Here is a 15,474-nt window from a genome sequence, read left to right as displayed (position 1 = left end):
GTCCCAGCATGGTCTGGAAGTGACCCAGTGCAATGCTTTCAAGCTGGTAGCTAGTCATTGTGTCCACAGTTGCTAGGTTTTATCTTTCTTCCACTTGGAAAACAAATATTAGGACAAATGAGAGGGTCATTTTCTTGGATGTATCCAGTCAGAGAACTTCTCTAGGGCTAAGACTGCCAAGAGGCTCCTTCAAATTATGGTGGAAACTGAAATCGGGCCCATTTGGAGCCATAATTGAGTTTTCTGAGCACGGACTACTCCTAGAGCTTTACCTTGCCAGTTTAGTTTCCCAGTGCCAAATTTAAACGAATCCTTCGCTCTCTCCCCAGGATGATCTTATAGAATGGTGGAGCTGGGCAGGGCAAAGCTAGTGCATGTCTTAGTGAGTAGATTCCACATACAGGTTAATGTGAAGTAATGGCCCTAATATATAAACACTTTCTGCTGGGAGAATCTGTCAGTGCAGTCAGCCCCCCAATTAATACTTCTGCCTAGTTTACTCAAGGATACATATGCCTCCTATATCTTTACATGTGTACACAGTAGTTATGTTGTGATAGGGTTAGCGTGTGCATTCCTGAGTCAGAAAGACCATTCGTAGGAACAGGGTCCTGAGGCCTTGGCATGGAGGAAGGGGGAACACAAAGTTCCCACCAAGAAGGGTGACTGGGGTCGGAGAATAAAGAGAAAATATTATTGGCATTGTTATTTACCCACCTGTTTTTGGGTTGATCCTAAATTTCCCTTGTTCATTCCCTGACCGGATGAGATACGTGATCTCAGCATTTGTGCCAATATCTTTGCTGGTGGCAAAAACAGACAGGATTTGGGTGCCAAGGGACGTGTCCTCAGGCACTGTTACCAGGTAGTCTCTCCTCTCAAAGACAGGCGGGTTGTCATTAATGTCCAGGACAGTGATGGTGACAGAGGCGAGAGAGGAGAGGGACTGTCCCGGACTCTCATCTGTAGCCCGCACACTGATATTATAGGATGACTGCTGCTCTCGATCTAGAGGCTGTTCCAGAACGATGACACCAGAGGAGCTGTCGATGGAGAAGACTCCACTGGCTGAGTCCTCCAGGGAGTACACAACCTTCCTGTTGATGCCTACAGGAAATGACACAAGAATGAAGAGACAAGAACATAGGACAACGATAGTGTGCTTTCCTGACTTACAAAAGCCACCCAAGAAAAAGTCACCCTAGAAGAAGCTCTGACCTTACAGAAATGCAATCTTCAGTTTACGAAATATATGATGAAATTAAAACTGGGAAATTGAAAACAAATGCTAAAATTCTTTGACTATTGTTAATACATAATCTCCTTCACATTAATTTTCCCTGAGCAAAATTCAGATGCCACTAGATGTGTAGAGAAGCAATATAGCCCAAAGAAAAGCAGACAGTAATTAACTAATCACTTTCCCACGTATTCATTGAGAATCTACCAAGTACTTCAGGAGGTGATGGGGGTTCTTGCCACAGATGAGAGTCTAAAACCACTTGATAGCTTTGAGAGGGGAATCATGGGTCAGGCCTTGGGCATGAACAGGATTCTTCTAGGTACTGCTCATTAACAGGTTGCAGGCCAACAATAAGACTGTTCCCCAACCCCAGGAATGTAAGCATAGCATAAAGACAGCGTGAACAAGGGTCCAGTATTGGTAGTGATTAGAAGGCACTGGATTCCATCTCTTCTGAGTACCAGGTGGCAGCAGGAGAGGAATGTGAGTTGTGTGTTGAACTTGGAGGAGGTCGGGAAGAAATGATTTCTGATGGTGGGGCTGGCAGCACATGGGATACCACAATAGACAGGCTTCAAACCTGACTCTTCTGTGTAGTTTGAGCAGCTGGAAGAGGGAGTTCCCCATTGTTGAGAAGGAGACAGACATGGGAGAATTAGGCTTGGGGTGACAGACCAGAATTTTCATGTGAAACTGAAGGTGGGCACTTGATATTTAATGAAAATGTTAGGTAGAAGAGTCTGGAGTTCAGAAAACAGGCTCAAACTGGAGTTATACTTTTGATTATCATCAGTTTTGACTAATATACAAAATGATGAGAATGTTTGTGGCCATGAGGATCACAGAGGGATAAAAGAACTCTGAGGGCCAGCAAGCCTGGGACTCCCTAGCTGAAGGTGATCTGACTCAGTGATCTTAAGAAATGTGTTTAGCTCTCAAAATGTCATCTTGACGTACACTCAAGAAAAAAAAAACAAATCAAGTAAGAAATGTCTACCAACAGATTTCTGAATGACATCTGCCTGAGGTTAGATAATTCCAGCCCTTCCAAATGGGTTATGAAGCTAAGGTTTGTTCAGTCTGTAAAATTCAAAAGAAAGAACATAGAATATATTTATTGGTGGAAACAGCTCCATTTTGATCATAAAATGCTCTTTTAACTGATTTTAATTTAATATTTGTGTTTTTTATATGTGTGTACCTTTTTGAGAGTAAGCACAATTCTGAGTGTATGACTGTAAGGGCTGGAAGGGGATGTCAGATTCTCAGAAACCTGAGTTACCATGAGCTGCCCAATGTGGATTCTGGGAATCTAACTCTGGTCTTTGGCGAGAGCAAGAACAGCAGGCACTCTTAACTGCTGAGCCATCTCTCTCAGCCCTCATAAATACTGTCAATGAAGAGAGTTATCTGCCAGAGGCCTTTGGCTATGCTGCCGGTCCGCAATGCTGTTTGTGAATGGTGGGACTTGGAACACAGCTTTCCTAGGGAAGGCTTGCTTCATCGTGTGTTTGTGATCATGACACCTCACCAAGAGGGCAGGAACTTGGAAGATAAGAACTGAACATTTTACTTCCTCATGTACAGTTTCCTTGAAGAATAAATTCCCAGCAAACCAATAAAAATTGAGTATCTGGAAGGGATGCCATAAATTGTATTGTGTGGCTTTGACTGAAAGGCCTGTGCAGAGGATTTGTTCTTAGTTGCATTGCCAGAGTCCATTTTTCCCCACCCTAATATTCATCATCTACTTTCATTTCTGTTGCAAAACAACTATTTTGTTATAAACATCAACCTCTAATATTTGTACTCCGACTAACAAGGATTTTTTTTCCTCTTTCCTTCTTGGGAACTATGGTTTCAGGGATGTCTTCTGGCTGGAAGGGCTAGAAGAATAAATTCTCTCATAGATATTCCTAATGGGAACAGGCAGACAAGCAGAAGAGATCAAGTTTGTTCCTTGAAAACAATTGCCTTGCTGGTGTCAGAACAGGTGCTCTGGATGTCGCCTAAGCTGATTCAGTGTTCTCAGGACACTGTTCAAAGTCATGGGTATGTTTACAGAAACACATCAGCGAATGACATGAATACACCACACAGGTTTTCAGATCACACACATTCCCCAAAGGTTTGGATTCCACCCCTAGCATATGGCACACAGTTCTTGCCAACAAGAGAAGGATACAGAAGACACAGAGCCTCTCATGTGAGCATGTGCTGAGAACTACTAAATGAATTCCACTGGTGCAGGAGCCCAGGCCTCATGGCCTAGCCTGAACCTATCAGCATCTGTAGACATGAAGGACAACAAGTAAGTCCTAGTTTCCCTGGATCCCTTGCTCAGCATCCTGGAGGAGTTGGGGAGGGGGGAATCTGTTCCTTGTATTTTATCTCTTCAGACCCAAAGGTCAGTTAGGGAGAATGGCGACCTCTGATTCACTGGTCAAAAGCGAGTTAAATTAAGAGGTGGCTTACAGCAAGGCCAACTGAAATGTACCTTTAATGGGGGCCTGTGTTTCCTTTATTGGGGCAGGTAGATGACGTATCATAGAAACAACATGTTCCAGATCTGCACTTTTCCTCTCGCCTCCTGGCTAGACTCCACCTTTCTGACAGGAGATGCTATTCTCCTAACTCCATGCTGGCCCTGATGGAGGAGAGCTACTTTTACAAGGCTCTTAGGAGTAAGCTACACTAAGACCAGAGATCAACTCCAGTTGATCCAATGATTCTGTGCATTTAGACTTGGTGACTTGGTGCCAAGGCCTTTTGCTTTACTTTAGCAGAATAGTAGAAAGCCACACCTCTGCATTCCCCAAAGTGGCTGCCCTACATGTCCCCTAACCCCACTTCCCTAAACATTTTTAAATCCAGCCAATATGGTCAGTTTTACTTGTGTTTTCAGTGGAATTCCAGACCCTCTCATGAGGTTGCTGCCTGGACCTATGGCCTAGTGAGGAAATCCATTTCCTGCAAACCGGGCCAAGAAGAGCTGCTGGATCCTTGTGGATGGAAAGAAAACAGAAGACACTTTGGTGACTGTCAAATTCAGTCATGGAGCTTCTGTGAGAAATAATGTCTAGGGTGCCGGGATCATCCCTGAAGACCCAACACAGTGTCAAACCACTCAGCTTTAGATCTGAGGTTGTCAAAGACATTAACATGAACACCAGGTTTGGAGAGATGGCTTTGTTGCTTTGGTGATTTGTTTTTAATCATGGGAGCCTGAGTTCAATTCCTAGAACACATGTGAAGATAGATAGATAGATAGATAGATAGATAGATAGATAGATAGATAGATAGATAGATAAATGATAGAAAGATGGATGGATGGATGGATAGATAGACAGACAGACAGACAGACAGACAGACAGATAGATAGATGATAGGCAGGCAGGCCGCAGAATCTTAGAGCTAAGCTGGTAGCAGATAAGATCCCTTAGGTCCCCAGGCCAGCCAGCCTAGCCTACTTAGTGAACTCCAGGCCAGTGAAAGATCCTGTCTCAAAACCCAAAAGGTGATTGATGCCCGAGGAATAGCACTTAAGGTTATTCTCTGATTTCTACACACACACACACACACACACACACACACACACACACACACACACACACCATCACAAACACAAATAACAAGAGTCACCAGCACCACAAGCATAGTGAGATTATCTTGACCTAAGCTTTAAGACGTGTGTGCTCTGCATTTTCTAAGAGGCCCCATAAGTGTGAGGAGCTTCAAGAGGTGCTTCATCCATCCGGTGTCTAATGCTGACGCGTGCTCTGACAGACCCTCTTTAGAGTCTTGTTGGTGACATCTACCTCTGTCCTTTGTTACTTACATTATCTGTCCTACGAGACCCACTCATCCAATTAGTACCCAATGGTTGTAAGGGGTCCTTTATAATGAAGTATGGAATACATATCATAGGAAGAGGTTATTGTAACAGGTTTTCTCATTTAGCCTTTCTAAAAATCATTTTTTATTTATTCTTTGAAAAATCTACCCATGTATTTGATGTCTTTGATAATATCTATCTCTAACACAGGAATCTCTTCACTTCTCTTGCTCAACTTTATGTTCTCTTTTATACTCAGTTCTTTAGTGAATCTAATCACTCCTGCCCATGTGCATGTGGGTGTTGGCTCTTTCGCTGAAGCAGGGGGAGCATTCCTAAGCAAAGTGACGCTCTCTTTCTGGTAGCCATTAACTGCCGGTAGCTCATCAGAGAGTCGTGGGCCTCAGGTGCCTCTCTTAGGTCTATGCTGGGATATTTATTTATTTATTTATCTATTTATTTATTTGATTTTTCAAAACAGGGTTTCTTTGTATAGCCCTGGCTGTACTGAGATTTGCTCTATAGGCCAGGCTGTCCTGGAACTCAGAGGTCTGCCTGCTTCTGCCTCCTGAGTGCTGGGATTACAGGCCACCATTGGGGCTCATGCTGTGATTTTTAACTGGCCTGATCTTGTGGAGGTCTTGTGCATGTGGGTACCCACAGCTTCTGTGAGCTTTAGTATGTGCAGTGTCCACGTGATATTTAGAAGACCAAATTCCATAGCATTCTCTTCTGTCCTCTGTCACTGATAGTCTTTCTACCCTCTCTTCCCCACAGTTTTGCTCATTTTTATTTCACCTCATCAAGGTGTCATAATTTACGCATAATAATGACATGAACGCAGAACTTATGATCAAACTCCAACAAATATCTGCCACATGGAACCAATGCTTTTATCAAGACCTGGAACATGTCAATCACTTTAAATTCCTCTATATTTTCTTGTCATCAGCCTCCCAGCACATCCCAGGTCATTTGTGAGTTGTCATCAACCAGCACCTCCTCAAATACCTACTGCTGTAAGCTCATCAATGTTGGCTATCCCATGAGTAGGCTTAGATACCACCGTCTTTATACCCAGGCTGGCTTGTGCATCTTTCAGCTATGACTTTATCCTGAGAAGACACCATGGTTTCTGTCTTTCTCAAAGGAGGAACTGGATATGATCTCCCCATTTGATGAGGTTTTCCAAAATGGCACCTTCTCGTTTGTCTGAGCTGAGGGGAATGAGCCCAGAGATACCATCTCTAACTCTGGCATCTCAGCAGCATGACGAGCAGTTCTGTAAAGTAGTGGTTTACGTTGTCCTCTGTGCCTCCCCAATCTCCCTCTCACTTGAACCAGATGGCCAGGTTCTCATAAAAATGCATGAGTCACTGTGCTGGACAGACTGTGGTTAGAACTGTGGTGGTGTGGCAGTGGCCGTGTGGCAGCGGCGGTGGGTGGGTGTCCCATTCACTACTGGAGACGGTTGCAGAAAACCCTGAGCTACTCAAAATAATCACTGCTAATGACTGGCTATCTTCCTGAGAATGCATGATAAGATTCAGTCCCCTCTGTGAGGTGTTTAGAGATGGGACATTTAAGATATGAATAGGTGGTAAAATTCTGCTCTCAGTGGTTAATGGTTAGCCGTAAGTTGGCTAATGTGAGGGCAGGCCTATTACACAAGACATCTGGACAGACTTCCATGTGCTCCTTTTGCACTGTAGTGGCCAGCCCTAATTTGAGATTCTATAGAGCAACAGTCCTCAACCTTCCTAATGCTGCAACCCTTTAATAGAGTCCCTTGTATTGCGGTGACCCCCACCATAAAATTGTTTTTGTTACTACTTCATAACTATAGTTTTGCTGCCTTTATGAATCTTAAAGTAAATACTATGTTTTCCAGTATTAATGACCCTGTAAAAGGGTTATTCGATCCCCAAATGGGTTGTGACACACAGGTTGAGAACCACTGCTGCAGCGTCTCCATAAACAACAAGTCCTTCACCAAATGGAGTCCCTTAGCCTTCTAACCTCAATAACCCTGACTAAAATTAGCCTTTGTTCTCCATAAGTTAAGCAGCCTGTGATATTCAATTATAGCAAAAGAAACCAACCAGGGTAGCTGTTGACTTCTCCCTTCCTGCAGACAGAAGCCGTAGCTGTGGCAGATGATGCTGTAACTCTTTGCAGCTTAGAACTGCCCGACCTTCTCCTGATCCATAAATATCATTCTGTGCCACCCCCATCTCTGGGGACACTCGACACATCTGCTTCTCTGGCCTGTGCTCTGTCTTCTGCTCAGCGTTCCTTCAGCTTTCAAAACCCTTCATACTTTCTGCATGGTGTGCCTGGAATAGCTTCCTGGACTGCTCCACTAATCTGTCCTCTGTGCCTATTTGATATCATTTTTGCTTCTGTTCTAAGGGGGAGGGGGCTGACGGAAGGCGACGGTGGGGGCGGAACTGGGAATTGATATGTGTCACTTTCTCCGGCTGGATTAAGGTATTTCCAGGCAGAGGACTATGTCTTGTTCGTTTTATTGTCCATCCCTGAGGCAGATCCTGGCACACAAAGGGATCACATTCAATAGTGTAGAAACATCCAGAGCGCCAAAGCCTGGGCCTGGGGACACTTGCACGTGTGGCTGCAGGTGATGGGTGCACTGCATGCATATCCTCTGAAAACACACATGCAGAAAGAATCAAAGAGGACATAGAGAGACACAGAGTAAGTATTATTAAAATGCAGGCAGGAGACTGGAGAATTGGGTCAGAGATTAAGAGTATATTTCAGGGGTTGGAAAGACAGCTCAGTGGGCGAGAGTGTATCCTGCTCTTCCAGGGCAGGCAAATCTGGCTCCCAGCAACAATGTCTGGCAGCTCCAAGCATGTCTGTAACTCCAGCTCTAGGAGATCTGATGCCCTCTTCTGGCCTCGGTGGGCCCTGAACTCATGTGCATATACCCACCACACGGAATTAAAAAGAAATTAGAATAAATCTTAAAAATAAAGGCAATGCAGATAAAACATTGTACATAAAAGCATTGGCGAGTTGATGTGAATTCTATGGAAAAGAAAACCTGCTAAGTATCCCAATTTTCTACAGTGGAGACCAACTGAATAAATTATGGGGCATTAATATGCAAATGGAGTGCATTGTTCAATGTCATTTAATATAAATGGATAGGTGAGATGGAACTCTGTTTATGAGTCAGCATAAAAGCACAGATTATAAAATAATATGAAGTTTCTCTTTACTTTTCTGAAAGAAAAAGAGCACAGTGGATTCAGGCAAAACGTGAACTGTTTTAAAGTTGTTTTCACATTTGCTTAACCTTCCAGATTTTATACAGTGGGCATATGACACTGTAATATACAAATGAAATGTTAAAAAAATCATGCACTTAGAAAACAATTCTTTAATACTGGTTTTGGAAAGCATCCAAGTTTTCAAGTGATTTTTTTTCCAGCCCTGTTTTAATTCTTAATGTACATAATTGTTGAACATCAGGCCTACGCATTGTATTGGCTTTCTGCCGGGGGTTTACATTGTTCGCTTTAGCTCATCTGTGCTTAGAAAGATACTAATGCTACTTAGAAAATTGCCTTTGTCAGAGGCCCCATTATAAAGTTACTGCAAAGAGTATTTTTAAACTAAATTTTACACTTTAATTAAGGCAATTAAAGGAAATGGCTGGCCTAAAATTTTTCTCTCATCTTCAGTAGAAGGCAAATACAATTCCTGGGAGTCAAAGAGCTTAGACTGAGCATTCCTGTTTTATCTTTGAAATATATGTTGGGATAACATAAAATTAAACAGGAAGTTCCTATGACGGAGTCCAGGAATTAGCAATACTTTCAGCTTGGCGATTACTGTCCTTATAATAGACTTTCTAATGACTTCTGCTTTAAGTGCCCTTTAAAAGCTTTTCATTGGGTGATGACTAAAGCTGCCACATTCTCCTGGGCATGACATCAGCTCCCAGGGTCTGAATCTCCCTTTAAAAGGTCCAGAAAAGACTGAAGGCTGCCGTGTAGGTCAGGGAGACCCTGCCAACAGCATCCAGCATCTCCTGGCTGTGTGCCAAGCTAGCTGGCAGCAGCTGTTTCACTGGGTCTAATGACAACGTTATGGCCCCAATCCAAAACAAAACCCTAGCCCCTTTGTTTAGAAACATGAAGATATCCAGCACAACCAAAGCAGAAAGTTAAATCAGGCAAGGGCCCCTGGAAACAAGTGGCATTGCTCTGTGTGAACTACATAGTCTATATGCCCAAGAAGCTGGTCCCTGTGCAGTGAGATCCCCCGAGGCATGGAGAGAGCTAGAGCACCCTTAGCCTGGCCTTGGACCACAAAGAGTTATACAACTCCACCTGTACTAGTACATCGGGCTTCTCTGCTGTGACGTGACCCAACGATGATACTCTGAAGGTTTCATACACGCACCGCCGAGGATGAACACTGAACTAATTCATTCCATCTCCATATTGTCATTCACTCACTCATGTATTTACTCCGTAAACAGCCGAGGACCCCGTGCTGCACAGCCATACTGGGTCTCTCAGCACTTCTATGTCACCTCAAGTGGAGCCAGTTCCTCAAACGTGCAGCATTGATTCCCGGGAAGGACTGAGCAGAAGTATCTCAGAGACTAAAACTGCTACATGGAGTCACGAATGAAGGGTGGATAGCATCAGGTGGAGACAGGGCAGATAAAGAATGCGTTTTGGGAGCTGCACAAACAGCAGAAATTATGGATGCTGAAACTGTCCTTCACTCACAAGGAAGCAAAGGCTCGGTGTTGATGAGGTCGTGACGTTAGGGAGAAACGGCCTGTTTTTAGAAGCCAGCTGAGAGCTATCAGAGCATTATACCTAATCAATTCTAGAGTCAACTAGAAGGCCTAGTGACAAGGGAAATCAGGAGAGAGGGAGAGAGGGAGAGAGGGAGAGAGGGAGAGAGAGAGAGAGAGAGAGAGAAAGAGAGAAAGAGGGAGAGAGGGAGAGGTGCTTGAAGGGAGTTGTTCAGAAAGGTTGTATGAGCGAGCAGAAAGTGTTCTGAGACTGAAGGAACTTGCCACAGATGACGCAGCACAGCACAGTACCTGCCAGGAAGGCCTTATCCTGGGGAGTGGCTACACATAAGAGCCTCAGTGTGCCCTAAAAGGCAGGAACTTAAAGCAAACAGGAGAAATTCCTGCTGCACACAGGCTTCCTTGAGGCCATCCCTGCTGGGCTGCGTTGTAAATAAAGCCTGTTCACATGAGTCGGGGAGAAAGAGGCTCCTGTGGTCATTTGGTAGAAATCAGAATTCTCCACGCAGGCTTTCCTTAGAAGGGATCTCTATTTCATTTGACAACTAGTGTTTTGATCCAAGCTTGAGAGAAATTGGATTTTATAAAGGGTAATAATAACAGTAACTTATGTGTCAGATGGGGACTCCTAAGCTGAGGAAGGCATTAAAGTTCACTAGAGGAAAAAAATAGTCTGTCCCTACTTACCTTACTTCCGTCTTCCTGAATCAGATTGTGGAGACGGGGTGTGTCCTGTTGTTATTTTAGGCTGTTTATTCATTTAACCCTTTGCTTTGCATAGCTTCCCAAGGGATTCTGATGCTGCTTAGGAGTATAGCCAGAGTTTAAAGAGCAGGGGAGGTCCAGAGTGTTGAGGGGCGCTATTCAGATGGTTGGTAAAAGATAGAACTGTCATATTAGTCTTATCCTAATGCCAGTCTGGGTTCATCCCAGAGTGGAGAATACACGAGGTACGTGTCTCAACACACACCACTGAAAGGACCCTGATGTGATGTTGGGAGAAGGAAAAATACAAGGAAGCAGGGGCTTTAAAGAGAGCCTCAGAGTCCTTCACTGTCCCCAAGCCACTCTTAACTGAACAGGCACCTGGATGCGACACTTAACTCTGGGCAGTTTCTCCATCTGCAGGTCAGAGTACTAAGATCCTTTCCTTCAGTAAGGGGGGAACATGGGAACATTCTTTGAGGTCTCTGGAGAACCTTACACATATATATAAACACACACATACAAATGTATGCATATATGTGTATATGGAAAAAAGAGTGTATCTGTGCATGTGTACATTGTTTGCATACATGTAGGCACTTGCATGTAAGTTGGTGGAGCAGACGTCAGCTTCAGGTGTTGTTCATGTGCTTTTTATTTGTGTTTGAGGCAGGGTCTCTCGCTGGCCTGGAAGGCACTGGTGAGACAAGACTGGCTGGGCAGCGAGCTCCAGAGATATCTGTCTCTCTGTCTCTCTGTCTCTCGTGTTGAGATTACAAGCATTTGCCACCATGCCTAGCTTCTAAATCTACAGTAGACAAAAGGCTTGGAACATCTTAAATCTCTCAGTCCTCACAGAGGGTTATTTAATTTTTAGTGATATTTTAATAATCCCTCAGCCACTTTCAAAGATTTAATACTTCAGACAATATTGGAGCTTGGGGGAAGAAACACACAAACCCTCCATTAAGCCCTAAGCTGTGCAGCTCAGTGGTAATGATTTCTAAGGCTCGAGGATAAACATTGATTATATGATGTTTAAAGGAGAGAGGTGGGAATCAGCATTGAATCCCTCTTGGAATATCTCCAGGAGAAATCACTGTGACATAAATTACTGGCTGGAGGTGTTGAGGTCCCCTCTTTAAAGTCATCTATGGTAGGTAAATCCTTTTGTCCTGGAACCTCTAGAAAAAGAAGTAGTTTGGACTAGATTTCAGTAGTGACATGGTAAACATCTATTAGGACCACATTTCCATAGGAAACCTGCTGAGAGCAGAACCAATAGCTCTCATGTCCACCCATCCCCCAACCATCAAAGTAGCTGTAGTTCCTAGGTGACTGAACTGGTTGGACCCCGTGAGGCTAACAGCAAGTATATAATATCATGGTCTTTTCAACCTGATAGCTAAAGTGGTATCAAGGCACATCCAGGAAGCAAGAGTTGCTGGGCCCAATATTAGAGGGAGACTAGCCACAGTGGTTTGGATATGAATGGCCCCTGTAGGCTCAGAGATTTGAATGCTTACTCATCAGGGACTGGAACAATTTAAGAAAGAATTAGGGGGTGTGGTCTTGTTGGAGTTGGTGTGTCTCTGGGGTTGGGTTTTGAGGCTTCTGAGGTGTCAAAGGCATATATCCTACCTAGTTTCTCTCCCTCTCCCTCTCCCTCTCTCCTGTTCTATCTCCCCCCCTCTGCCTGCAGATCAGGATGTATCTCTCAAAGGTCTCCAGCATCTTGCTTGCCAGCATGTAGCTGTTCTTCCCATCATGATGATAATGGGCTAAACCTCTGAAAGTGTAAGCGAGTCCCCAGTTAAATGTTTCCTCTTATAAAAGTTGCCTTAATCTTGGTGTTTTTTCACAGCAATAGAACAGTGACTAAGACAATAGAGACCTTCATGTTCACTAATCTCCAATCGATTTGAAAAGCATGTTCAATTACAGATATAGACAACAAAGACAGTGGTATGCACAGTGCCTGTGATTTTGTAGCCATTTCGTTCTGGATCTTGGTATTTGCTGTATTAAAGCAGAAATGCATATTAGCACATAGTAACTTTAGAAAATACTAGACTGATTTAATTATGTTTCTATTTTTATGAATTATAAAATGTTATTCTAAGGGATGATCTATAGGTGTCACCAAACTGCTAAGTTGTTTGAGACGCAGAAATAGAGTTCTTGAGTGGTTCTTAATGCCTGTGTAGGAACATCAGGCTGTGTTCACCTTGGAACTATCTGGAATATAAATTATCGCCTTGCTTTGCCTCTTAGATCACAGAATCTTAAACTCTGAGTGGGGGACAGTACAAAGGAGGCTCTGGCAATGCGGCAGTTGACTTTTTTTTTTTTGCATAGTCATCCTAGTGAATTTGCTGCTCGCTGACTTCTGAGGGCTACGGACTACCCTGGAGTCTCTCATTTCCATCCCACCCTCAGGTGACATCAGTGCAGACGCAGGGAGTCCAGGGAACTAATTGCTTGTACTTGAACATTTCTGTCAGCTGGATGCCCAGTTCTCTGAGCTCCCTTTTTTATAATGTCTGCTGTCCTGACACTACCTTATGGCTCGGAACAAGTTACTTAAGCCTACAAATTGCTCACATAATAAATTGAACAATAACATGCCAACTGTTGAGTTGTTATGAGAAATGGGAATAACGGATCTGAGACCCTAGGAATGCAGCCTGCCAGGGAGCAGGAGCTGCAAAAGTGGATGTTGGTAGTTACGTTATCATTATTGTCATTTAAAGTCCCTGAGAAGTGCTGTTCTTGCCTGGGAAGGTATGGGACTGGAGGAGAAGAGTCATGCGAAGTGTATCACACCAAAATGACATAATGTGTTGGGGGAATTTAAAGGAGGAAATGGAGAGCCAATGGGGAAAGTGTGACCTTACAAGTTCTGAGAGACAACCTTGCTCATCTTTAACAAATCTCATACTGACACTTTGAGGTTGGTGAAGCAATCTGCTGTTATACTATTACATAGCTAGAAAATGATATGCGGGGAGGGGACCAAAGACTTCCCCAAGGCTATTGGCTGCTAATCATCTGGGCACTTCCTTGCAGGTCTATGGGACCTTGGTTTGTTTATTTATTTGGAGATATGTGTCTTAGGGACATCTGGGGCCATCCCCATGGCTTTATCCATAGGATCCATAGGAGGCTAGGTACAGTCTCATGTGGGTTTTGAGACTTTGAGGATGTAGAATGCTTAGGAAAACTGGGTAAGGGAAGTATCAGGATGGGTGCATATATCCCTTGAAGGACACCTGAACAGATTTCCTCCCAAATCCACAGGCTGTTCCCCTCCCCAATCCTGAAGGTGGTGGATAGTTCAGAAGTCAGGTTCCCCTCTTCTGCCCATGGGCCTTTCTGTGTTTACCTTTGAGGAGCAGTGCAAAGGGGCCACATTTAGCCAAGTTCTTGCCAGATTGGTCTCACAGAATAAATGTTGACTCTAGTTACTTTTGTTCTTGACATTACAAGTGATCATAGACGGTGGCTCTGTACTTTGGCCATTAGCTTTGAGAAGCTCAGGTAAAACCTCAGAGGGCATCTCTGATTCTCTCAGAATGGTAGGAGCTTTCTTCACACTCCATCCCAAGAAGAGGCGAGGGCATCTAACGGGCATTTCCATTGGTTTAAGCATCTCACTCACATACTCTGCTGTCCTCTTTATGATTCTCAAGAAGTGGCAGACTAGAAAGGCTAGGGTAGGTTAGAAGAGCCAGGAGAAATACTGGGCAGTTTTATCTGAAATACTTTATCAAAGAGCTCTGGGCCCCTCCAGTGCTTCCTTTAGAATAGAACCCCCACATAGCTCTTCTTTTTTTGAGAGCATAGGCAGGACCTATGCTCTCTGAGGGATAATTGACTAAGCTCCTGGGGAAGCCCTGTATGCCCTTATATGTGCAGGAAGACTGTTTCATTCTAGTTTCTGCTGTGTGAATCGTGCAGAACCCATAATGCCATGGTCCTCATGAGGGATTTGTTGCACAGTATGCACAATGAGCTGATTATCATAAGTGTCTCCCATGAAGGAGGATGCAGGGACAACAGAATCACAGTCCAAGCAAAATGGAAGAGCTCCTGGTCTTGCTGCTTTCGTTAATCGAGGGATGTGACTAAATGTTAGAGGGGGAGCCACTTTCCTCTGGCAGATACTGAGCTTTTTGCACGTTCTCTTAACACAGTTTCCTGTCCACACCACATCTTAGTTTGGAACCCCTGTGGTCTTTTTGCTGATGTTTATCTGTTCCCTAAGGCTCAGATCTTGATGAGCCATGCTTGCCATTTAACCCAGGGTCTTGCCAAAGTTTTCATATTTCACACTTGAAATCTCATTCTGGGCTTCCTCTGCCCTTTCTTATTTTGGTCCTTGTGGTTGTTTACAATCCCTTCTTAGAGTTCTTTTTCATACCCTGCTTTGTACTGTTTGAATCTGCTAAAGATGCTTGTATTATGTTATACTTCCCCAACACAGAATAGATAATGCATTTCCTTAAAGACACTCACCCATTTTCTTTCTCTGATTGAATAATTGATCCCTGGGCTCCCTGAATGATTATAGACACACCCTGCCCAGTTTTCTGCTCCCATCTCCTTTCCCCTATCCTGGACAATATGCTGTTCTCCCAGCTCTTAGTCGGGTTTGTTGAGTCCCATTTTTATGGCTTCGTCTTCCTAGTCTTTATGTCATTCTAAGATTGTTTTTCCTGAAGACTCTACCCAAGTCTTACCCATTCTGGGGCTCTACATTTGTGATTTACTTTTTGACTTTTGAGTAGCTGGAGGACTAGCTCTCTATATAACTTATCTTGGAAAGTCTTGCTGTCCCTTTACAGTGCTTTGTTGCTCTCTTGCTCATGAAGTATTGGCTAAGTTGAC

General features: G+C 43.8%; 1 protein-coding gene across 1 annotated transcript in view; it reads right to left on the bottom strand.

Moving 5' to 3' along the window:
• Positions 1-15,474, bottom strand: part of LOC127689837 (protocadherin Fat 3) — a 172,322-nt gene that overhangs the window by 58,862 nt on the left and 97,986 nt on the right. Inside the window, exon 12 of the mRNA XM_052189407.1 lies at positions 718-1,107. Within this exon, the coding sequence (XP_052045367.1) occupies positions 718-1,107 (390 nt within the window). The remainder of the gene's footprint in view (positions 1-717; positions 1,108-15,474) is intronic.

Source organism: Apodemus sylvaticus, chromosome 7 (assembly GCF_947179515.1).
Source record: "Apodemus sylvaticus chromosome 7, mApoSyl1.1, whole genome shotgun sequence".
NCBI classification, from domain to species: Eukaryota; Metazoa; Chordata; class Mammalia; order Rodentia; family Muridae; genus Apodemus; species Apodemus sylvaticus.
Note: the sequence above shows the minus strand (reverse complement) of the source record. Positions and strands in the feature narration are given on the sequence as shown.